Genomic DNA, 24,291 nt, shown 5'->3' on the forward strand with positions numbered 1-24,291 from the left:
CTCCTGAGCAGCAGCAGACCCGGGGGAAGTCCTCACCCCCACCCGGCTCTCTGTTGTTCTCCAGGTCAGGCTCGCATCTGGGAGCAGGTGCCATGACCTGGAGGAGACTGATTTTCCATGCAGGCCGAGCGGAAGCTGGCGGTCTCAGTGGAAGCCGTGACGTCCTCCCAGGCATTTGAAAGCAGAACCAATCAACAAGAAGTCAGGGATGCTTCTGCCTCCCGTGGCCCAGCGGAGTCCCAGTGGGGCTGGCGAGACTAGAAGAGAGGCCTGGGTGCCACCGTGAACGTCCATTCTGGTTCTGAGCCTTTCTAGGAACAGGGTATTTCGCGGTGACACTGTGTGGTCCTCCTGCCACACGAGACGGTGAAGGCTTCAAATGCTGTTGGACCTCAGCTGCACGCCCCCTTCAGCATAGAGGTCACCAGGTCACTGTAAGGAGCATCAGGAGGTCATTGCAAGCATCCCTCTGCCTGTAGATGCCACTCCTCCCAGACCACGCCCACAGCAGAACATCTGCCTAGCCTTCGAAGGGTTAGGAATGAAGATTCCAGAACTTCCCCAAGCCCTGTCTCCAGCTCTGCCAGTTCTTTCCTGCTGGCTTCCCCGATGGCTTACACTGTCAAAGACCAGTTCTGTAATGAGGAGAAACGGGAAGTGAGGTCAGCGCGTCCCAGGTCCACATGGGGCAGTCAGGAGGGGTTCCCCCATCACACGTGACTTAGGTTTTAAAATTCCCCAGTGTGCATGTGTGCCTCTCTGAGTCGGGATCGGGACTTGCAAGGGCCCAGCCAGGCCTCCTTGGAGATCTTGGGGGTGAAGATCAGCGTCACAGTGGGTCCCGGGGGACCTCGGCCTCACCCCTCACTTGGTGGCCCTGAGAAGCTGGCTGGACTGATGACCGTCTCCAGGCCAAGAGTCACTCCATAAACTAGAGGGCACACACGGGGCCCCCGGGCAGCCCCATCTCCAGGGGAAGCAGTGCAGGGAAAGAACCAGCCTGGATCTGAGGGAGGGCAGCGTTTGGGGGTGTCTGTGCCTCCGGTCAGTGACTTCTCAATGACATGCTTTGTATTGCTGTATGAGCACGAGGCCCGCCTAGGGAGGGGACAGCCCACTGGGAGCCTCCCGGTCAGCTTTGCTGTGAGAGGCACAAGTGACAGGGCAGCCTCTTTGGAGGACCCGTGTGGCTTAGGTTGGTTCTATCAGCGAAGGGTATAGTATAGGACCCGGCCTGTGGAAGACCATGCACTTCTTTTAAATATTTATTTTCCTTTTATTCGACTGGAAGGGAGAGACAGCTCTTCCACTGGTTGACTCTCCAAATGCCCACGATAGCCAGGGCTAGGCCAGGCAGAAGCTGGGAGCCAGGAACTCCGTCCGGGTCAGGTGGCAGGGACCCAACTACTCGAGCCATCACCTGCTGCCCGGGTGCACACGATCAGGAAGCTGGGGTCAGGAGCTGGGCTGGGACATGAACTGGGGCATTCCACTATGGCTTACGTGAGTCCCAGGTGGCACCTTAACTGCTGCACTAAACCTGTCTCCGCCCCCAGCGTTTTCTTTGACCTTGGGGAAAATGACAACACAAAGGTGTTGAGCCAGAGGCTGGTGGCCACGTGAGTGTCAAGAGTGATGTAGCTCAGAGCTGAGTCCAGCGGCCTTGGCTTCCTGGACTTAACACTTCCTGGCCCGAGCACTGTGAGTGCGTCTTCAGCCCGAGCTTCTGCCAGTGCCCCAGCTCTCTGGGGTCCATTTCCTCTGGTTAAAGGACACGTGAGGGCTGGCGCTGTGGCATGGCAGGTAAAGCCACTGCCTGCAGTGCCGGCATCCCATATGGGTACCGCTTTGAGTTCCAGCTGCTCTACTTCCCATCCAGCTCTCTGCCATGGCCTGGGAAAGCAGTGAAAGATGACCCAAGTCTTTGGGCCTCTGCACCTGTGTAGGAGACCCAGAAGAGGCTCCTGGCTTTGGATCAATGCAGCTCTGGCTATTGCGGCTGATTGGGGAGTGAACCAGCGGATGGAAGACATCTGTCTCTCTCTGCCTCTCCTCTCTCTGTAACTCTTTCAAATAAATAAATCTTTAAAAAAAAGGGGGGGGGCATGTGTTTCCTCCCCCATTCTAAACTAGCCCCCACATAGGGCAAGCATTTGGTGCAACATTAAGATGTCACTTGGGGTACACACATCCCATATAAGAGTACCTGGGCTCCATGGTCCCACGCTCCTGATCTTAGCTTTCTACTCATGTGCACGAAGAGGCAGCAGGTGATGGCTCCAGTATTTGGATCCCTGCCAACCACGTGGGGGGACCAGGATTGAGTTGTGGACTCTTGGCTTTGACCTGGCCCAGCCCCAGTTGTTGCAGGATGGGAGGTATTCTTTCTCCCTCAAATAAGATGAATATAAATAAATAAAAACTTAGAAAAAGCTGGCCCCCACTGGTGGTCAGCAAAGGTGGCCCTAGGATCTCAGCACAGCCTGGGAGCAGGCGCCTCTGGCAGGGCCTTTCCTGCGTGGCTCTGCTGATGTCCCCCATGCTGACCTGGGCAGCGCAGCCTCCAGTGCCTTCTCCACCAGGGCTGGGCTGCTTCTGGGAGTCAGAGTCGGGCGCACCTGCCCGGTGAGCTTTAAGAGGGCGAGGGAAGAGCGCCTCTGCCCTGAGTGAGAGTCCGTCCTCCTCTGCCTTCCTCCCGCCCCTCCTGCACCCCGCGGGGCCACGCCCTTTTGCCTGTCACCTCTTCTCCTCTCTGCTCAGGTATTTGGTCTCAGAGACATGGTCTGACACGGCTTCCACGGGGGCCCTCCCCCACCCCCACCCCCAGCTTAGCAGCTTAGCATGGAAGGATGTGAATCAGCCCCAGACTGTCCCTTGGGAGCCTGTGGAACAGGTAAACCATTATTAACCCACCAGCCCCAAAGAAATCCATTAACACGCCGCGGGGCCGCCAGGCAGTGTGGGTAACCGATCACCGCCGTCGTCTGCCGAAACTTTGGACGCATTGATTTTTAGACTCTCGGGCGCGACCGCCAAGTGAGGCTGGGGGCCGGCTCTCTCCCACAGCCTGCGTGCTGGGGGCGTTTTATCTTATCTGGCTAAAAGCCCCAGGAATAGAAAGTTTTCCACTGGGGTGGGGGGGCGGCGGAGGCGGCCCTCAGCTGGGAAGGAGCAGGCACCCGGCAGTTGGGGCTGGTGTTGGAGCTGGAGCCCGAGGGCCTCAAGGCTTGTCCTGGTCACGTGAGGCCTGGGGCCCTAGGACACCCAGCCCCCCAGTGCTGGGCACTCGGCCCCTGACGCCAGGCGTGGAGAAGAGCTATTGATCGGCTGCGGGGATGACAGAGGGCCGGGCCGAGCAGGCGGCCACTGCCTGCTTCGGAACCGTCGCGGCGCGGCTGCAGCGGCTCTTCTGCAGACTTCCCCGGAGCCGCTCGCTGTCCGGAAAGCTCCAGACCCTGCAGAGGCTCCGCAGCCGGGCCTGGCGCGTTGGCGGTAGGTGTGAGCAGCCCTGGGGGGAACGGCCGGGGTCTTCTGAGGCCTCCCCCAAGGGGAACAGCAAGATCCTCTGGCATTGGATGCTGAGCTCGGCACCAGCTCCTTAGCTCTCCTGACCGCAGGGACCGGGGCTCAGGGGCTGCCACCTTGGCAGCCAGGCGGAAGGGAACGGGCAGCCTGTGTCAGAGGCCTCTTGCTCTTCCTGCTTGGCTGAGGACTGGGGCCCAGCAGTGATCCTAACCAGGATCCCCGGGCTCCAGGTGTATGGCTACCCTGATGGCCACCGTCTTCCATCCTGTCTGCGCTCCAAGGCTGCTCAGTCAGCAGGGACGGTGCCTCGGCAAAGCTTTTTCACCTGCATGGCGGCTGGGGCTGGGGCGGCAACCTCGGGAGGGGCCAGGCCCCCGATTTTCTCTCCTGAACACTGGTCATGGTGAGAAGGGGCCTCATCTGCGGAAGGGACAAGGGGCCAGCGCAGGGGCAGTGAAAGCTGTGAGGGCGAGACCATGGCAGCCATGGACCTGAGGCCATCTTACTCTCCTTCTCCGGAGAAAGGAAGCCGAAACCCACAAGAAGCCCTGGCGGTGGCAGCACCAGGACTGGTACCCCGGGTGCCTGACTTCCAGCCTGGCGTTCTTCCGGCGGGGTCGCGCTGCCTACAGCCTCCTGTGTGTGTGTAGTATTGTCTGCTAGACTCCAGGGATTCCTGTTTGTTTTTAAACCACTCATTCCATCCAGATCCCTGTGTGGTGGGGATGGGATGGGGCTTACTCTGCTCCACAGCTGAGGCTCAGAGAAGTAAGATCCCTTGCTGAAGGTCATTGCCACACAGCTAAGCCTCAAACCCTTTGCCACTGGATTCTGCCATTGTCTTGACTTTTGCCTGCTTTTTCTTAAAATCTGGAAGGCAGAGAGAGAGAGAGCCAGTGAGCGAGCTCCCACCTCTGGTTTATTCTCCAAATACTTGCAGTGGTTGGGCTGTGCTGGGCTGAAGCCTGGAGCCTGGAACTCGATCCAGAGCTCCCATGTGAGTGGCAGGAACCCAATTACTTGGGTCATCACCCTGCCTCCCAGGCTGGGCCTTAGAAGGAAGCTGGAGTCAGGAGCCAAAGTTGGGACTCACACCAAGTGGGGCACAGGTGTCTCGGCTGCCCGGCTCGCCGCTCACTCCCACCTGTTTCTAACAGTTGGACATCTCCGGAGCACACAAGCTGTCCGTGGGACTTCCTGTCCCATTTGTCTCTGCGCTGTCTCCTGCACCTTCCAACACAGGCGTGGATCGGGTGGGACACGGCACTGACCGAAATGCCACCCGGTGCTTAATTTCCGAAGCAGAGGTTAAAAAGCAGTATGATCTTCACCATGAGACACATTCATCTCAGTGAGGCCTTACCTCTCGAGAGGTGGGAATTTTAATCCTGCTGGATCTGATCCCCATTTGGAGACAAATACCCTTTAGACAGTCTGAATAATTTATTCTCATCAATAGCTCAATATGTCCTGTGACCTTCGCTGAGAAGAGAGCTGGAAGCTGAGTTCCAGAATTGAAACGCTTGCTGGTGTTCTTGTTCATCCTCTCTTTAAAGATTAGTCCTTTGTCCTTTGCTGTTCAGCCCAGCGAGTTATAGATTTAATAAAAATCAATCGGGCCTGGAGTGGCCGCGTTAGGGTCAGGACAGTGCCTGCACTGTGGCTGTGACGTGCTCGCTCGTGTTCCGTTTGGCCTTGACTGATGGAGGAGGAGGGAGAGGACAGGACACCCGGAGACGCTGGGAGCCGTGGCTGAGGGCTGCTGGGGTAGCTGCATCTCCCTCCCCGGCCTTCCGGGGCGCCTGGGCTGTGCTTTGGGAAACTAGACTCAGACCAGGCTGACGTGGGTCTGGATCTGGACTTGGCACTTCCCACAAATCAATCCCGCATGCACTACTTGTGGCAAGTTCAAAACAGGGCAACCTCTCCCAACCTCTCCCTGGTGTCAGGTGGGTTAAACGTGACCTTGACTGTCACATGCTCCATGCAACAATGTTTGGTACCTAGTGAGCCCCTCGTCCTCCTTGGGAGATGCTGTCTCCGAGCACCCCCCACTGGGAGGACCTCTGACAGCAGCCCCCAGGCTGCACAAGCCGGCTCTCCCATCATACCTGGGCCAAGGTGGGCAGCCTGAGTCCCGGTGGAAGAGGCAGGGTTTGGACGTTGCCCAGGCAGACGTGGAGGGAGGAGGGGGGGATGAGAGACTCTTAAATTCGCTCCCTGGAGAAACTCCCATCATGCAGTTGAGCACACCATGTCATTTACAGGCACAGCTGGGTTAGCCCACTGGGCATTGCTGGGAGCCAACCACACATCATCTTAAAGGGCTGCTGAGGGGTCAGTGGCAAACAGGCCCGGGTCTCTGCAGAAGGCTCAGGTGGCCCTGGCTGCTCGTCACAGCCGTAGGGAAGCCCATGTGTGTCTCCGGCAGACAGTGCCTCCCACGTCATTTGTTTACTTTTCTCTTCCTGCAAAAGTCTGCTTTCACCCAGGTAGCCATCAGCACTTTGGCCACAAGTGACATCAGAGAAGGTGTGGAAAAACCAGTTGGATGCAGTAACCCGGCTGTTCCTTGTGGGACTGCACCTGACTGCTCCTGGCCTCCAACTTCCTCCTGGCGCCCAGACCAGGCGTACCTGTGCACAGCTTTATCTGCTGTCCTGCGCTCTGCATATGCCTTCCAACCCACTTGGCTGTCCTGTGGAGTCTGAGGGACACGACCAAAAATATCCTCCAAGTCACCAAGAGGGTAGGCTGCCCTTTGCCCCCTCAGAGGTGGCATCTGCTCTAGACACACCCCTGGAGCTCCCCCTTCCCGTGTGTGGCCAAGCTCTGGTGCCGTCTCCTTGTCTGGCAGCTGCTCAGCCTTGCTCCTGTCTTCCCAGGGGCCCCAGAGATAGGCGGAGGGGGCCGGAGCCCGGGCAGGGGACCTCCACTGCTTTGTCTCTCTTACACCCAGAGCGGATGACACATGCCTGCAGCCGGGAGGCCCCTCCTGAGCGGGCCCCAGCCCGCGAGGGTACCTGGCAGCTCCACACTGGCCTTGGATGCTGTGCCTTGTCATGGTTTGCTAAATGTCCTTCAGCGTGTCTATGGCATCTCAAAGCTTTTGTTTTTCTTTGCGTTCTCTGGCAGTAGGACTTCGCTTTCCCATGGTGGTGATGGCCACAGGTTGCATCCATGTGGACCTCTGTCTGCGGCACAAAGCCTTTGGGTGTGACTGGCTGTCCTGGAACAGCGCCTGACTTAACGTAGCTGTTAGTGAGCACAGGCGGAGTAAATGAACACGCGCGTGCACAAATGAAACCCCGCTTAGGAGGCAGGTGGGTGTGGGAAGATAGGAGATGAACCTGTGCACAAAGGGTTAATGCTCAGCCCCGTGCCTCGTGGCTGCAGGCTCTAATTGCCTCGTGCTGTGCCATGCTGTGTCTGTGCATTTGTAGCTGCTGGACCGCACCCTAAATACAACTTGGTCCTTCTCGCCACGGCATCCGAGGGCGTCCGAGGGGCCGGGTGCCGATCCCTCCGTTCTCTTGCACGTGAAGACTGAGGTCTGTCTGATTGCTCACCGTGGTGCCATGCCTCAGGCTCTCTGCTTTTGCGTCTTTTCCAAAAATTGATTGCCCCTTGCTGCTCTTGGCCAGCAGGGGTGGGGGTCTCCGAGTGGCTCTGTGGGGTGCACTGAGAGCTGGTTCACCTCCCCCTGCTCCCTCCGCACTTCCTCCTGATCACCATTCTCATCAGCAACCGATCCTGGCTGGGGTGGGGGCACCCTGGGGTCAAAAGGTCAGACCACCATTAAGAAACAATGAGCATGAAAATAAAATCACTGGCCAGCGCTGTGGCTCACTAGGCTAATCCTCCGCCTGCGGCACTGGCACCCCAGGTTCGAGTCCCAGTTGGGGCGCCGGATTCTGTCCCGGTTGCTCCTCTTCCAGGCCAGCTCTCTGCTGTGGCCCGGGAGAGGCAGTGGAGGATGGCCCAAGTGCTTGGGCCCTGTACCCGCTTGGGAGACCAGGAGGAAGCTCCTGGCTTTGGATTGGCATAGCGCACCGGCCATAGCGGTCATTTGGGGGGTGAACCAATGGAAGGAAGACCTTTCTCTCTGTCTCTCCCTCTCACTGTCTAACTCTGCCTGTCGAAAATATATATATATGTGTGTGTGTGTGTGTGTGTGTGTGTGTGTGTATATATATATAAAATCACCATCCCAACATGGTCAACCAAAACATGGATTAAAATAGACAACTGAAAACAGCCTGGCTGTTATCGGAGTACTAGATCCATCTAGCAGTAGAGCTTTCTGTGGGCACAATGTTGAAAATGATGTCAGTGTTAGAAATGTCGGGGCCGGCGCTGTGGCTCAACAGGCTAATCCTCTGCCTTGCGGCGCCAGCACACCGGGTTCTAGTCCCGGTCAGGGCACCGGATTCTGTCCCGGTTGCCCCTCTTCCAGGCCAGCTCTCTGCTGTGGCCAGGGAGTGCAGTGGAGGATGGCCCAAGTGCTTGGGCCCTGCACCCCATGGGAGACCAGGAGAAGTACCTGGCTCCTGCCATCGGATCAGCGCGGTGCGCCGGCTGCAGCGCACCAGCCGCGGAGGCCATTGGAGGGTGAACCAACGGCAAAGGAAGACCTTTCTCTCTGTCTCTCTCTCTCGCTGTCCACTCTGCCTGTCCAAAAAAAAAAAAAAAAAAGTCAGAAGCACAGATCTTATAAAGGAAAAATCAGGGTGTGGGGCCCAAGAGACAGGAACGGGTGTTCTGGCATCACCCGGGCAGGGGGCCCACTAGAAATGTCCCCAGGTGAAGCATGGTGGCAGCCTGTCACATCTGCTGGCATCGTATACCTATGTGCTCATACCCAGGGCAGGGAGGGGCACCCCCAAAGAGCAAAGGGCTCTGACACGGGCCCCATCCCGAGTCACTGCCACTCAGCGGGCACTGCTTCCTGCCTTGTCCGCCCGAACTTGTGTGAGCTGGCCTGCCCTCCCTGCCCGCACCTGCCCCGCCCCGCCCCTTGCCCCAGCGCGCCCGGCTGGCCTGCTCACGGCGCCTCGATTTGCTGGTGCCTTCAGCCCAGGGGTGTGGGGGAGAGATGATTAATGGTCTGCCCCAGAGGCGCGCCCACCCCCAGCCACCCCCCCACAGGCAGGGCTGTGCCTCTGCACGGCAGCCCGGGTGCCCAGCCGCCACTGGCTGGCCAAATGTGTTCGGGAGGAGGGCACAGGATACTGTCTCTGAGACCTTAGATCCAGAGACCAAGGCTCCAGAGAGAACTTGAATGTCTGCTTTGGTCCTGCAGGAGCCCCTGGGTGGATCTGCCACCTTTGCCCTCAATCACGTAGGTCTCTTACAAGTGCACGCATTCCCACCGTCCCAGCCCCTGCCACCCACAAAACAGAAAAGGTCGTCTGGGGAGAAGGCTGGGCCCTGGATCCCGAATGGCCTCTTTGTGACTTTCCCTGTGCCACAGGGCAGCCGGGCTCCCCGGCACCACCCACAGCTCCGGCACTTTCTCTCACCAGCCTGGCCCACAGGCGCTGCTTCCAGAGAGCCCGCCCACCCCAGGCCCGAGATACGTGGGAACCCATCTGATCCAAACTTGAGCGTGTTCGGGCAGCGTCCCCGCCTCTTCGCACAGGGACGCGGCTCCTAGGCATCCAGCTGCCGGCCTCACCTTCTGCGGTGGGGGCCGGCGGGCTCCGACCTTAGGGTCCTGGTCACTGCCTTCCCATTGTTGGCTTCTCCCGGCTTGCTTGATGGCTTGTCTGTCTGTGCATGTGCGGGTGTGTAGCCAGAGTCGGGCGCTGGGTGCCTCAGGGGTGGTCTGACTTCTGAAACAAGGAACTGTAGTTGGTGGTTTCCATAGGCCGGGGTTCAGACTCCTTGCTGGAAATCTAAAGATGCTTGGGCCAGCTGCTGGACCTCGGGAGTGGGAAGTTTCCACTTACCCACTGCCCACCTCATTAGGAGTTCAGCCAGGTGGGTGAACAACGCGGAGCTCACGTTGGCTTTGGCGATGGTGGCAGATCTCCGAGCCCGACGGCTTCCAAGCCCGATGGTCACACACTCTGTGCCTTCCCTTGTGCGTCTGCCTTGCTCCCAGGCAGCAGCCGGAGGGTGGAGGTTGGGGAGGCAGGGGACCTGGGTCAGCAGGACAGTGGTGTGGGTCCTTTTGTCCCAGTGCCTTGGAAGAGGCCTGGATGTGAGAAGTTGTTGCTGTGACATCACGTGCAGAGTCTGCAGGGAAGTGGCATGCTGACTCGGGAGTCCGCGCGTTGAAAGTGACAGCTGCCACTTACTGAGCACCTGCTGTGTGCCAGACACCCCTGGATGCTCTCCAGACGTTCTCCCTAATCTTGGCAACAACTCCGCTGGCAGGAAAGACGCGATTACCTCCATCTTGCAGATGTGGGAATGGAGGCTGTGTGGATTTCATAGTTACCTGCAGTTAACTGTCTGGGCCTCTCGAACCCAATTAGAGGCAGGCCCCGGGTGCAAACCCTGATCTGCAGAACTCGGAGGCCAGGTTCCTTCCACTGCCCAGCCCCCACTGGCTGCCCCATGCCCACACCTGTAACCAGAGACTGCCAGCCGCACGCTTCAAGGACCTGGCCTGTGGAAAAACTCCTGATTTACAGCCGATGAGTTGGTGGGCTTTGGTGCCAGTCTGCGAGGCTGGGAGTGCTGGGCACTGTGTGTCCATTCTGGCATCGTGGGGAGTGGGGGCAGCTGAGGGCCTACTATGTTCTGGAGCTTGTCCTTGGCTGAAGGGCTGGCCTCTGGTGAAATTACTCTGAGACCTCAGGACCAGAACCTCTGGCTGCTGCCCAGGGCATCCAGTCTCCCGGATGTGGCCTCCCAGAGACAAAGGGGTCATGGCTGGAGGACCGGGCCAGAGCAGGCAGACGGGTCCATTTGGAAACCCCCAGGGTGGGGAGTGGCTTGACGTCACTCAGAGGAGAGCCATGAACCGGCCCTTCCTGGGCCTCCCAAAGGTGGGGCAGAGGCTTCAGGGTTAGCTTGTCCCAGATACCTGCTAGAAGTAGCAAAACAAAAAACAAAAACAAAACAAAAAAAACTGTGCCCAAATCCCCTCCACCCAGGCTCCTGGCCTCACCCCAACCTAACCCACTCCCCAGTGAAGCCTAGCCCTTGGCCTCAAGCAGAGGCTCAGGACCAGAACCCTTGGAAGGCTGGGCTACTGAGTGAAAGGGCAGGGCCCAGAGAAGCCAGCAGGTGCAGGGGATTCCACCCCCAGCCCTGCCGCCTGCCAGCTTGCAGGCAGGCAACCTGTTCAAGTCTCAGTTCAGCTCAGCAGGAGTAGCCCAAGCGAGGCGAAACCTGCATGGCCGCCAGAACCTGCGTGTGAGTACTGACAGCAGCTTTATTCTAAAAGGCCCAAACTTGAAAGCAGCCAGTTTTTATTTGCACCAAAACACATCTTTTCTGTTCTTCCGTGCAAGTATCTGGCCATCAGAATGTGAGTCCCTGGCTGTCCTCTTTCCTTTTAATCTTTTTCCATTAGCAAAGAATATATGCTCGTTGTGAAAACGTTAGCAATTCAGAAACCGTAATGAAAGGAAACACACTTGCAGCCCCATCACTCAGCAACATATGACCTTGCTTGAAGACATCCTGATGCTGAACGTGTGTGTATCACGTGACTGGGGTCATCGCACACAACTGGTCTTTCAGTGGGATGCTGAGGACATAGTCCTGTGTCGGTCAGCATTAACCTGTGTCACCTTAGATAACAGCTGTGTAGTCTCCTATCTTAAAATACAAGCAGCCTGTGTCGGTGGATGTAGGGTACTGCTAGCATTTGGCTGTCATAAACACCTGTGATGGGTGTTTTGGCGAAGGTACGTTTACATCGAGTTGATACACTCTCGGGATAAAATCCTGCCGGAGACCCGTCCTCCCGACAGGGTGCTGCCTTCTCCTTTCCCCACTCCTCTGCGAGGCCTGAAGCTATTGGTTAACGATTTCCTTTTCTGAAACCAGAGCAAGATTTTAGAAGTTCAAGTGTTGGGGCGAGGAATTCCCCAGGGAAGGCCGAGGTGCCTCTGAGGTGGGCAGAGTCACCTCTTAGCTGGCTCCAGGATCATTTGGGAGGTATCCCCTGCAGGTAGGGAGGGCTACTGAGAAGCCACGAATGCCGGGAAAAGCCAGTCCACAGGGCACTCCCGATCTTCCAGCCAGTGGGCACGGCCCTTGTCTCGCACTGCCTCTCTTGGCTCCTTTATCAAATGCTCTTAGAATCCCCCATTCGTGCAAGGGGGCTGCTCCCCTGGAGTCTCTGGGCCAGAGAAGCCACAGCAGCTCAGAGACCAACCTGAGAGTGGCTCCAGCTGGCCTGGCCCAGTCTGGACCTGCCCCTACCACCTGCCACCCCAACATGCCACAGCCTGTTCCCTGGCCCAGAAAGCCCGCTCCTTTGCCCCCAAGATTTGCCAGTACTGAGCCCTGTGTGGCCTCTGCTTCCCTATACCCGTACACTGGCAATAAGGCTTCATTTAGAAGTTAGACACGGCCAAGAGATTAGCAACTTTATAATAGACTAGAAGGATTAGGACAATTTACTGTAATAGATGTTTGGGCCATAGGAGAAGGGTTACCTGAACCCGGGCCCTGAGATGGCTGTGAAGTCACTAACAGGCAGGTAGCGTACACGGGGTGGACATGGCCGCCTGAGGAATGAGTCCTGTCCCGGGTGGGGTGGAGTGGGCTGGCGAATGATTTCACCGAGCCACTCCGAATGGCACATAATTTAAAAATTATGAATTGTTTATTTCTGGAATTTTCTATTTCATATTTTTAGACTGCAGTTGACCATGAGTAACTGAAACCATGGAAAACAAAACCACAGACAAGGAGCGAGCACTGTAGATTAAAACTGAAAGTGTGCTGTGTGCTTGTTTTGGAAATAACTAGCGGGGGCGGGGGGGGACTGTAGATTTCCCCTTGGGGACTTTCTGGGGTAGGTAGGGATCCCCGTAGCACCTAGGAGGGTGGGCAGAGGGCAGCCCTGTGAGCTGGCTGCCCTGATTCCCATTTCATTACAGGGAAAATCCTGCTCAGAGACATTGCCTCACTTAGCCAAGGTCACAGAGCTGGCCAGGCCTTGCTCAAAGTCTATTCTGTTTCCATTTCCCTGTGGTGGGGCCCAGGATGCTGGTCCTGAAGAAGCCGGGGGGCACTGTCGGAGGCCGACCCTGTCCTAGAAGCTTAGGGGTACACAGGGAATGGCCGCGGGCTCCTGGACTCAGGCTCTCCTGCTTCCCTGGGGCTCGAAGTTGCTTCCTGCAGGGCGAGAGGCTGCTGTTGGCTGACCAGGAGTGACCGCAGGGGGCCAGCGGGCTCGCTGTACACCAGGCTCGGCTGCCTGCCCTGCCCTCACCCCACGCAGTGGCCTGGGCTGAGGGAGGGAGAGTTAAGCAGAGAACCTGACTTTATCTCCGCATCTCCTGTGCAACTCAGGGGTGAGCGGGCCTTAAAAGTTTCTTATCAGAAGAATGCCTCTGGTTCGGAAAATCCAGCCACTCGGGTTCCTAGCTGCATGGCAGGGTGTGTGCCCGCCTGCGTGCGTGCACTTGGCAGCTGGGTGGGGCAGGAACCGGCTTCGGCAGCCCTGGGGATTGAGGGAGGTTTGTGGCATCTGCAGTGTGGTGGAACAGTCCTCTGGCACAGGTAGATGCACCTGCTGTGTCACCTGTGCTGGGTTGAAGAAAATGATGTGAAGTTGTCTCTGAGCACAAGTTGCCATGGCTTTAGGGCCTGACCCCCTTGTTCGAGGTCTTGACCTTGGTGGTGACCTTCAGGGACTGTGAAGGCCTAGAACAGGGCCAGTAGAGGTAGGCAGGTGTCCCTGGCCTCCTGGCCTTGCCAGGCCACTGCCCATCTCTCAAGACTGCACCTATTAAACACTTCCCTCTACTTGGGCCCTGGGTCTCTGTCATCCCAGTGTGGCCCAAGATCTGGGTTGTAGCCTGATCTATGCTTGCCCCTAAAAATATTTTTAAATGATTTATGTATTTTTATTTGAGAGGGAGAGACAGGAAGGGAGATCTCCCATCTGCTCATTCACTCCTCTAGTGCCCACAACAGTCAGGGCTGGCCCAGGCCAAAGCCAGGAGCCAGGAGCTCCAGCCAAGTCTCCTGTGTGGGTGGCAGGAGCCCAAGCGCTGGGGCCATCTTCCACTGCCTTCCCAGGTGCATCAACAGAGAGCTGGATTGGAAGCAGAGCAACTGAGACTTGAACTGGTGCTCTGATATGGGATGCCAGAGTTGCAGGCAACAGCTCAACCTGCAACGCTGCAACACTTGCCCCCTAAGAGGATATTTTTAAGTCAACCCTAGTAGCTAAGGACGCAGCCGCCTTTGCACACAGGGGAGTTGCAGATGTCATTAGTTAAGAAGAGATCGGGTTGGAGTTGAGCTCTGAATCCAGCACGAGACGTGTTCACGGAAGAAGCCAGCCAGGGAAAGACGGACACACAGGGAGCCCAGGGCTTGAGCTGGAGGCAGGGGTGGGGTGCCATGCAGCAAGCCAGGGGTAGCACGGCCAGTGGGCCAGCCCGGGAAGGAGCCCCACCTGTGTGGGGAGAGGGGCGTGGCCCTGCAGCCTGATTTCAGACGTCAGCACATCGCTGCTGTGAGCCACCTGCTTCATGGCACTTTGTCATAGTGGCCCTAGGAAGCCAGTACGGTCTGGGCACCCAGGGTGGGCCCCATCCTGGCTCAGGAGTTCCCTTCTTGGGAGAGGAGCCCCAGGGCCGCTTGTCTCCTTAGAGCCGGCCCCTCCTGTTTGCGTAGTCCCCTCTTCCAAAACCTGAAACCATTTTCTCAAAACATCCCCCGGGGATGGGGACGGGGCCGTAGTTGGAAGAAAAGAATGGAGGAGGCAGGGGAATCCTGTCCTACAGATGACAACATTGAAGCGAAGGAAGGAAGTGAGGTCAGGGCCAACGTTTGCGGCTCAACAGGTTCAGCACCGCTTGCGGCGCTGGCATCCCCGTGGGAATGCTGGTTCAAGTTCACTCAGACTGCTCCACTTACTACCCAGCTGCCTGCTAGTGCACCTGGGAATGCAGCCAAGAATGGCCCAAGGACTTGGGGCCCTGCCACCCATGTGGGAGGCCTGGATGGAATTCCAGGCTCCTGACTAGCCTGGCCCAGCCCTGGGTTGCAGGCATTTGGGAAGTGAACCAGTGGATGGAAGCGCTCTCCCCGTTTGTCTGGATCTCCCTCTACGAAGCTCTTCTAGAGAGAGACAGAGAACCAGATGCTTGGACCTTGTGCTCCCTGCTGGCTGCTGCTCTTGGTGGTGAGAGCCCCTGCAGTTCCATGCCTTGTGTCACTTCCCCTGGGGCTCCTGTGCCTGAGCCGTGCCTGGCTGCTCTGGCTGGCAGCTGTCTCCACCTGAATGTGCCTCCTAGGCCCGTGCGGCCATCAGGCCCCTGCTCCGGGCTGTCTCCCCTGTGCATCCCATCTGCCCGGGTGGCCGGGGTCCCCCCAGCCCTTGTCTTACTCCTCCTGGCCCTCAGGTTAGTGTAGAGCCGTGGCAGCTGTTCCCCAGAACTGGATGCTGCGCCAGGGTGGTGGAGCCCTTCCTGGCTCCTGGGTGACCCTCCTCTGCCAGGGTCCCCCTTCTCTTTCTTCACCCAGCTCGAGCACCAGCTGAAGGCCCTGGGGTGTAAAGGCCGGGTGGCCTGCGGCTTTAACCACCAGGTGCCCATGGAGCAGGGCCCTGTCTTTGGAGTCTCCTGGACCCCGCCACTCACTGAACCCCTCAGCCCTCCAGCCTGTCCCTTCCACGTTCCACGGAGGCCCTGACTTCATGTCTGTGGCCTGGCATTCCCAGGGCCAGGAAGCGTGGAGGCGAGCCTCGGCGGTTTTGCTGCAGCCCGTGATTATCCGGTCTGATGGAACCAAGCCAAGAGTGCCCAACCGTCCTCTTCATGAAATTCCACGGCGGTCCCGCGCGGCTGCCGCTCCCTGGCTCTGCCCGCCTCGGCGTCGGGCCTGGAAAGTGATCTGGCCGAGGTTTTGGTGCTGTGCACAGAGTGTTTGTGTCAGAGAGACAGACAGACTCAGGATGGAGCCCCCGTGCCAGCGGCACGGGAGCAGAAAGAGGAGGGAGAACTTCCCGCGTTTACCAGTTCTGTACCACTGGAGCCGGCGGCTGCTCTCGCTCACCATGGCGTTGGGGGAGCTTCCGGTCTCCCTCCGCTTCCTGGTTCTGCCTCTTGGCATCCCTGGAGCATTCTTCGTTGCTCAGAGCGTGACCAGAACCCTACAGGTGCAAACCCAGGCTGAGCCCAGGAACAATGGCGCCCTTTGTGGGCTCAGGCCCTGGCTCTGTGCTACCTTGTCCAGAGCCCTGGCACTTCTGGGTACCGCGGGCAGGGGGCCCTGGCCTGCGCAGCCCTCTGTGCCCCTCACCCCACCAAGGGTGAGAGTGTGTGCTGGGCAGATCTCCCACTGGGAGACCAGAAGTGCACTGGGCCCCTGCAGGTGTGGGTGCAGGCCTCAGAGACGGGACTTCACCCGTTCCAGCTCTGGGGGCGAGGGGGCCTCGACAGAGGAGACTCGGCGAGGCCGAGAGACTCCACGGGTCTGAAGGAGGGGGCGTGGGCCTCACCTTGGGACGTGGGGGAGGTTAGTCAGTCTTCCAAAGGCAGCTGAGAGCTTCCGACCACGGGGGAGAAGACGGCGAGAGTTCTGGAATCTGGGTCTCCCGTGCGTGTCAGGGTGCGCCCTGCAGACATTAGTAGCAAAACGCATCCAAGGACCGTGGCTCAGGCGCCCATCTCTGCGGCTGTGGGAGACGGAGCAGCTGGGGGCTGGGGGCTGGGGGCTCGTTCCAGCACTATTGGAAGAGTGGGGAAGAGGAGCACCCACCCCCGGTACGCGGGCTCCTGCAGCTCGAGGAGGGGGAGCGAGGTGCTGGGTTGTTGCAGCTGCTGAGGATGGAAAGGAGTCTCAGGGGCTGGGGCCCTTCTAACTACACGTGGCCTCCCGCTCCCCGGGTTTTCACGCAGGTCCAGGCTGGCACGGCCCCGCCCATCTCCGTGCCCTGGACTCCATGGTCAAGGACGACTGAGGCTCCTGAAACCGGACCTTCTGCCCGGGCCGTGGGCCTGGAGCACAGGCGGCTGCGGCTGAGCCAGCAGCCACCTCTCGGGGCCCTGCGCAGGGGTCTGCGGCGGAACTGCACCCATTTCTTCCCTGCAGCGCCGCCTCCACTCCCCCCCCCCAACCTGGGCCCCTCCCCTGGCCTTGCCTGCCCAAGCCCAACCCCCCGTCCCCTCCTGCCCGGAGGCTCCAGAGAGCGCCTTTGAGACGGCAGGCTGTGCTGTGCCTCGGTTTCCCCATCTCCAAGCCTCTTCCCAACTCGAGGACATGAACGCTGCCCGTGGGGTGTGTGCCTTGCCCAGGGGCCTCATGTGGGGCGCTGTCTATAGGCTCCTTCGCCTGGGGGCAGAGTGCCGTCCCCACGTCACCAGCCTGGGCAGTTAGAGGGAAGTGGCTGCCATGCCCCGGTTCTGCAGCAGCGGCCCCGCGCCGTGCTTCCTGTCGGGAGCCCGCGGCGGTCGCCGGGTCATTTCTCTGGGCGGAAGGAGGTAGCAACTGCACATGGCCCCTGACGCCCTCTGGTCCTTTCCCTGCAGACTGTGGGTTCACCTGCCACCCGGAGTGCCGCAGCCTGATCCAGCTGGACTGCAGTGGGCAGCAGGGCCCACCCGGGGGCCGACCCTCCCCAGAGAGCACCCTCGTCCCGACCTCCAGCCTCGCCCCGACCTCCGGCCAGGTAGGCTGGGAGAAGGCCCTGCGGGTGCCCTCGCCTCTGGTTTCTCTCCGCGGAGCCCTGGTGGGCAGGGATGGCATGAGGTGTCAGAACCGTGGGTGTGGGGGTGTGGGGTGACCCCTAGAAGTCTACAGACGCTCAGGAGTGCCCTGTGGCACTCCTTGAGCACAGAACCTGATTAAGCCAGAAGGGTGGGCGTGGGCGGGGGTGGGGTGCAACCCTGGGCAGCTTCCTGAAGGTCCCTTGGGGCCTCCCAGGCCTGGCAGTAGCCCAAGCGTATTGTCCTGGCCCCGGTTCAGCCAGCCTGGCTGAGTCAGCACTCAGAGGGGCCGAGCAAACGCTCTGGCCGACGTCGGAGGACCCGGAAACGGGTGTCCCAAAGCGGCCTCGGTTCTGGGTTTCGCCAAGGCACTTGGACTGCAGCGTGTCAGAACTTTGATGTCTAGCATTTAGAATGGAGATGGGGAGCGCATGTATTGTGTCTTGTATTGAACAAGCATTTGTCAAGGGTCTACTGGTGGGAGTGGGGGTAATAAATTATACATCACAGCCCTCAGGGAGCATACATCCTGGAATGGAGGCAGAACACAATCAAAAAGTATGTACTGTCGAGCACAAGGCAGTGAAAGTGTGAACAGAGTGATCTGGGCACACAGAGCTTCTGCTGGGAGAAATCCCGGGAGGCTTTCCAGAGGAGGTGATGTTGGAGCTGAGCCTTCCTAAGTGAGCTACAAGCTGGTGTTGACGGTCACCGGTGAGGGAAGTAGAGCATTCCCAAATGTTCTCTACATTCATCAAACGTGTTTTGAGGGTTCACTGTGTGCCAGGCCTGGGAATGCTGTGGATGCAACGATGAAGGGCGCAGACCGGGCCCTGCTGGTCCTGTGCTGGCAGTGGGGTGATAGAGCGAGGCTAAACAAGCAAACTGGTGTCTTTGAGAAAAGCCCGGTGCCTTGGGAAACGCTGACAGAGCACCCAGTGCTGGAAGGGGGGCCTCATGAGCACCCCGGGCTTCTGGGGTAGCCGCCCTCTGCCTGTTTCGGCCACGGTGCACCGGCTCGCCACTGTCCAGTACCTGCCCGGCCCTCCACATTGCCAGCCCCCCTGCAGGGCCCCACGCCACCCCTCCCCCTGGGCAGGCAGTATCGGGGTGCAAGTTTGCCGTGCGTCTTTGTAAGGGTGATTGTGATTTGCGTCAGACCGGACGTGTAAAAATTCTCCCGTGCTCTCGAGGCTCTGCCGTGGTTCCTGTTACGGTGTGGCCCAAATGGGGGCACCTTGCCCTGAGCTGGAACCGGCTCACCTGGGTGATGAGGGGGCAGGGGCACACCTGGCTCCTAAAGCCCTAAGGAGTAATGCTACAGGTTTTCCTTAGAGCGCGGAACAGGCAGGTTGCGCACCACGCCACGGGGCAGCCTCCCCTGAAAACCCATGCAGGCCACCTTGCACTTCCCCAGATTGCATTTCTCTCTCTCTCTCTCTCTCTCTCTCTCTCTCTCTCTCTCTCTCTCTTTAAGATGTATTTATTTTATTTGAAACGCAGAGTATTGGGAAGAGAGAGATCTTCCACCTGCTGGTTCACTCCCTAGATGGCCTTAACAGCCAGAGCTGGGCCAGGCACCAGGGCTTCATCCAAATCTCCCACGCAGGTGCAGGGGTCCAAGGATTTGGGTCATCTTCCACTGCTTTCCCAGGCCATTAGCAGGGAGCTGGATGGGATGTGGAGCAGCCAGGACTTGAACTAGCACCCATGTGGGATGGCAGCCCTGCAGGCGGCGGCTTCAGCTGCTGCGCCACAACGCTGGCCCCCAGTATCTCTCTTCTTCTTGGGAGTACCCAGGTCTCTTCTTTCTGTTCCCTTCAGCCCTGTCCATCCCCCACCCTGGAGCCTGGCTCCAGCTCAGCTTCCTGGATCTCCTCTTGGGGTCTCCATCCCAGCCTCTGGAGAGGCAGGTCTCAAAAGGGGGCGACTTGGCTCCCCAGTCCCATCTCTGGGCACACCGAGCAGCGTCTAGAGACATTTTGTGGTCGTCACGCCTTGGGGAGGCTCCTGGCGTCTCGGGGTAGAGGCCAGGGATGCTGCTAAGGGCTGCGCGAGGCGCAGGGCAGCTCCCGGTGGTTTCACCCCATCTAGAATGCGCACGCCTTTCCCAGAGGTCACCGTCCTCTGGGGTTTGCTGGCTGTATGTCCCCTGTCAGGATGTCAGCCGGGAAGAGGTGGAGTTGGGGCTCTGGGGACCCTTCCCTGTGCCGGAGAGAGGGGTCCACCTGAGTCCCGTCGGGCGGGTGGTTGCGTGAGGGCCATGTCCAGCGCGTATGCACCGCACACACACGGCGGCCTGCAGTCTGGCGTGGGGTGTGCCCTCGAGGCCGCAGGGCCAGCTGCGTGTTTGAGTTGGACAGGCCCGAGGGCGCGTGCGGCTGCAGACCCGGGGCGGGACCTGGCTTCTATCAATAAAGACTGGGCCCGGCTCCAGGCTCATTCGCCTTTTCTGAAAGGCTCGTTTGTGCTGGGTTCCGCCTGGGTCTGACCCGGGGCTGAAGCTCAGGACAGAGCTCTCTCTCCCCGTGGTGTGTCGCCCTGTGTGCAGGGGCTGGGGCGGGGCCTGGGCGCCACGGGCAGGTAGGAGGCCTCAACTGGCTGAGAGTTCTCGCTGCTCTTTAAGGCAAAGGGAAGCATTGATTTTCTTCCATCCGGAGAGAACCACTGCTCGTTAGCATTTTTCTATGTCCTTCCGGTACATTCATACATTTTTCAAAACATGGTTGAGATCAGCCCGTAGATAAGCATTTGGCTTCAGCCTTTCAATTCCAGAGTTCTGACTGTCTTCTGCCAGCCAGAGGGAGGCGGGGCTGGAACAGGAGCCCGCACTGAGCCAAGCGCCTTGGCCCATGTCATTGGTGGCTGTGGAGCCGCCCTGTGGAGATCTGTGGCGTCTGCCGCTTCCTTGGGCACTGGCCGTGCGACCCTCAAGTCCGCCCAGAGCCTTGTTGCATGGCAGCCTGTCTGCTGAACACCGTGGCTGTCGGCCTAGGGCCCAGCTGGCCGAGGGTCCTTTATCTGAGGGTTTGCCCCCAGTTCCGCTGGTCTCAGCGCTCTCATCATGTTGTCCCCAGGGGGAACACCCTTGGGGGCTGCCCAGTGGCTCCACATGAGTGGGACCGCCAATGGGTTCCTCCTCCGGGGAAGCGATCCCAGGAGAGGTCTTCGGCCTCGACACCACTGTTGATCCTCATTGGCACCTGCTGGGCGGGGGTCCTGGCAGCCCCGTGCCCCGGCCTGCGGTGGCACTTTTTGCGGTACGTGGAATGTGCAGATTATAAGAGAGGAACCGTAAGCACCCGCTTCCATTGAAACAGCCGTGGCTCCAGTCTTCCACCCAGCAGCCCTGATCTCCCCCTCTTCCTGGCCCTCCTCCTGGGCGGGAGGAGTCACAAGACCGGTCCCCTGGCCCTCCCACAGTCATTCCCAAACCCCACTCCAGCTCTTACCGGACGCAGGGTTCTGGTCATATCCGTGTCCCACCTGTGCTCTTATTTACCTAGTGGTTCTCTTTAAATAGACTCACTTTATTAAACTTGGATCAGCTTAAGTTAGAGGAAATATTGCCACGGCCCTGAATCCCCGGTTAGAAACAGCGCGTTTCTCCCCGCACCCGTTCGCTGTGCGCTTCAGCTCTAGAGGTAACAGGGAAGTGTGTCTGAGGACTGCCACCTTGTCCCACATGTGTGGCTGGGCCAGGAGCCCTCTAGAGTCCTCTCTGGTGCCGTCAGTGGGACGCACTGCTGTCCCTGGCCCTCTGGCGCCTGGGCCACCAGGACACTGAGTCGTGGCTGTGGCAGGGAGGAGAGCCCAGCCATCCGTGCCGATCCCAAGGCGCCCTTCCACGGGGGAGGGGAGGTGTGAGTCTGGAGGAGGAATAGGGCAGTGACAGTGTCACCTCTCGTGCACAGAGGTGAGGCGCACATGTGTGTACATGTGCACATGTGTGCGGTCATATTGTACATGCGTGCACATGCGCACACGTATGTGCCTGTGTGTACAGGTGCACCATGTACATGGGTGTGCACGTCGTGTGTATGTGTATACATGTACACATGTGTGTGCCTGTGTGTGCGTGTGCACATTGTGTGTGTGTGTATGTGTGCGTGCGCAGAGCAAGGGCCTCAAAGGCTCTCAGCAAACTGTTGGAAGAGATTTCGCCCCGAGCAGCAGTGAGCATGGAAGCGGGAAAGGAGCCGTGCAGCTTTGCTGTTTGCCGCTGTGCGGGTGCGTGAGCAGGGCTTTCCCGTGTTTCTAATATAACATTTTTTAAAAGGCAATAAATGTCTTCTTAAGAAAGAACACTGGCCTGGGTGACTGCCGAGCTGTAATCCAGGCTGTGCAGACAGAGCACTTGGGCTGGGACCCAGGACAAGTCTCCTGGTTTCTCCAATGAGCACCGGGCCAGGCCGTCTCGGAGACCTCCAGTGTCTTCCAAACGAACTTAGATCCGGATCACCACGCGGAACCCTTGGTGGCTCTGCCAACTCTGCGAGACACCGGAGAGCTGAGTTACCATCCTGGACGCAAAGCCAGGGCTCTGTGACTGGTGGCGTGAGTAGCCTTGCCTGCTATGACCCCCTCCCGGCACTGAAGCCCAAGTCACTTCTCGTCTATGGACGACCTCTCCCAGCTCCCTGAAGGGACAGATGGCCTCCCAGGCCTCCGAGGATCAGCCCTGTCTGGTGGCTGCAGGTCCTGCCACCTCTCTGCCCTCCCCGCCAGCACCCACAGGCGCACCCTACCTCTGCCATTCCTTAGCACAGCTCCGCTGGCGTCTGGCGTCAGCCAGGGCAGCAGCACAGCAGCGATGACTCAGCTGGCGTGCAGTTCCAAGTTTCCTGCTCCAGCCCTGTGCCCCCTCCCACAGACTCGCCACTGTCTCGGTTACACTGGGATCTGCCTTCCAGGCCCCAGAGGAAGCCTGTATCTGTGGCTTGTTCTGCCCCCAGCCCTCAGCCCAACCACCACGTGTTGAACCCAGGACTACCACAAGGGGGAGCAAGGGAGCAGGAAGGGAAGAAGCTAAAAGGCGAGAACCTTGGGGGTGAGGCTCTGGGGACGCCTCTCAGGAGGTGCCAGGAGCTGCCTGTCTTCTGGAAGGCTCCATAAATGTGTATCAGATTGAACTGGCATTAATAACAGCAGCTGACATTGGTTGAGGCACACCTTGTTTATAGGTGTTGGGATTTTTTATAATTGTGGATTTGCCCATTTCTCCTTATAGCTTGATATTCCTGGTGGTTTTATTTTTTTCTGATGCTCTATTTTTTTTAAAGGTTTATTTATTTATTTGAAAGTCAGAGTTACACAGAGAGAGAAGGAGAGGCAGAGAGAGAGAGAGAGAGGTCTTCCATCCTCTGGTTCACTCCCCAGATGACCGCAACAGCCAGAGCTACACCAATCCAAAGCCAGGAGCCAGGAGCTTCCTCCGGATCTCCCACATGGGTGCAGGGACCCAAGGACTTGCGCCATCTTCCACTGCTTTCCCAGACCATAGCAGGGAGCTGGATCGGAAGTGGAGCAGCCAGGACTCGAACCGGGGCCCAAATGGAATGTCAGCACTGTAGGCGGCGGCTTTACCTGCTGTGGCTCAGCCGCTGGCCCCATGAAGCTCTATTGTTTTAAGATTATTATGTCTCTTGATTAATTGGTCCCTTTACTATTAGGAAATAACCTTCTTTCTCCCTGGTAATGTACTTTGCTCTGAGATCTATTTTATTTAATTAACAGCCATGACAGCTTTTTTTCTAATTCATTTTATTTATTTTTATTTTATTCAAAAGGCAGAGAGACAGAGAGGGACCTTCCATCTGCTGGTTTAGTCCCCAAATACCTGCAAATAGCCAGGACTGGGTCAGGCCGAAGCCAGGAGCTCTGTCCCGGTCTCCCACGTGGGTGTCAGGTGTCGGGAGCCCAGCTCCTTGGGCCAGCATCTGCTGCCCCCAGGACGCACACCAGCAGGAAGGAGCCAGGCATCCTCTACGGGAGGCTGGAGTCCCAGGCAGTGGCTCCACCGCAGCACCAAGTGCCCACCCCTGCCACTTTCCTCCCTCACCCTTAGTTTGTACTCCTGATCCACCCTTTTATCATTAGGCTGTTTGCTTTTTTGTGTTTAAAGGTCATTTCTTGCAAGAACCCTAGTGGAATCTTTTTTAAAAAAAATCCAATCAGACCCACTCTGTTCTTTAATTGTATTTAGATCACTTGCATTTAAGGTGATTATAACAGCATGGTCTTAAGTCTATCTTGCTGTTTTCTATTTGCATTCCATCCGGTGTGTGTTCTCTTTTCTTTTGGATTAGTTGAAAGTACTTTATCATTTGATTTTATCTTATCTGTGGCCTTCAATCTTTAACCCTTTGCTATTTCAGTGGATGCCTTGGGGTTTATAGTGTACATCTTTAGCTTAGCATGGTCTGCCTAGTAAGTATGAAAACCTTATAATAGCATATTTCTTTTTTTTTATTTTATTTGAAAGGTAGAGTGAAAGAACCTGCTGGTTCACCCCCCAAATGGCTACAATGGCAAGGGCTGGGCCAGGCCAAACTCAGGAGCCAGGAACGCCATCTGGGTGTCGCACGTGGGTGGCAGGGGCCCCATTACATGGGCCATCTTCTGCTTTCCAAGTCACGTTAGAAGGGAGCCGGGCCGGAAGTGGAGCAGCCGGGACCGGAAGCAGCGCTCCCACATGGGTGCTGGCGCTGCAGTCGGTGCCCCCCCCCCACGGCTGTGCGCGGTGCAGCCCTGGTTTGCAGCGATGTGGCTGTGACGAGCCTGCTGGGGTTTCCTTCGTGTTTCTTGAGCCTGGGGTTCACTGAATCTCCTGCATCTGTAGGTTTCTGGCTTTGAATAAAATTGGAAAACTTTCAGGCTTTATTTCATTTTATTTGAAAGGCAGAGAGAAAGA

The 24,291-nt window shown here is 58.1% G+C and overlaps 1 protein-coding gene across 2 annotated transcripts in view; it reads left to right on the forward strand.

Moving 5' to 3' along the window:
• Positions 1-24,291, forward strand: part of RASSF5 (Ras association domain family member 5) — a 64,772-nt gene that overhangs the window by 8,068 nt on the left and 32,413 nt on the right. The window contains exons 1-2 of one of the 2 annotated variants that reach the window (XM_062210241.1): positions 3,150-3,492; positions 17,202-17,341. In XM_062210241.1, coding sequence (XP_062066225.1) covers positions 3,336-3,492; positions 17,202-17,341 — 297 coding nt within the window. In that variant the 5' untranslated portion in view covers positions 3,150-3,335. Of the gene's footprint in view, positions 1-3,149; positions 3,493-17,201; positions 17,342-24,291 lie in introns of those variants that run through there. The other variant, XM_062210240.1, reaches the window with a different exon arrangement.

Source organism: Lepus europaeus, chromosome 14, assembly GCF_033115175.1.
Source record: "Lepus europaeus isolate LE1 chromosome 14, mLepTim1.pri, whole genome shotgun sequence".
NCBI lineage: Eukaryota > Metazoa > Chordata > Mammalia > Lagomorpha > Leporidae > Lepus > Lepus europaeus.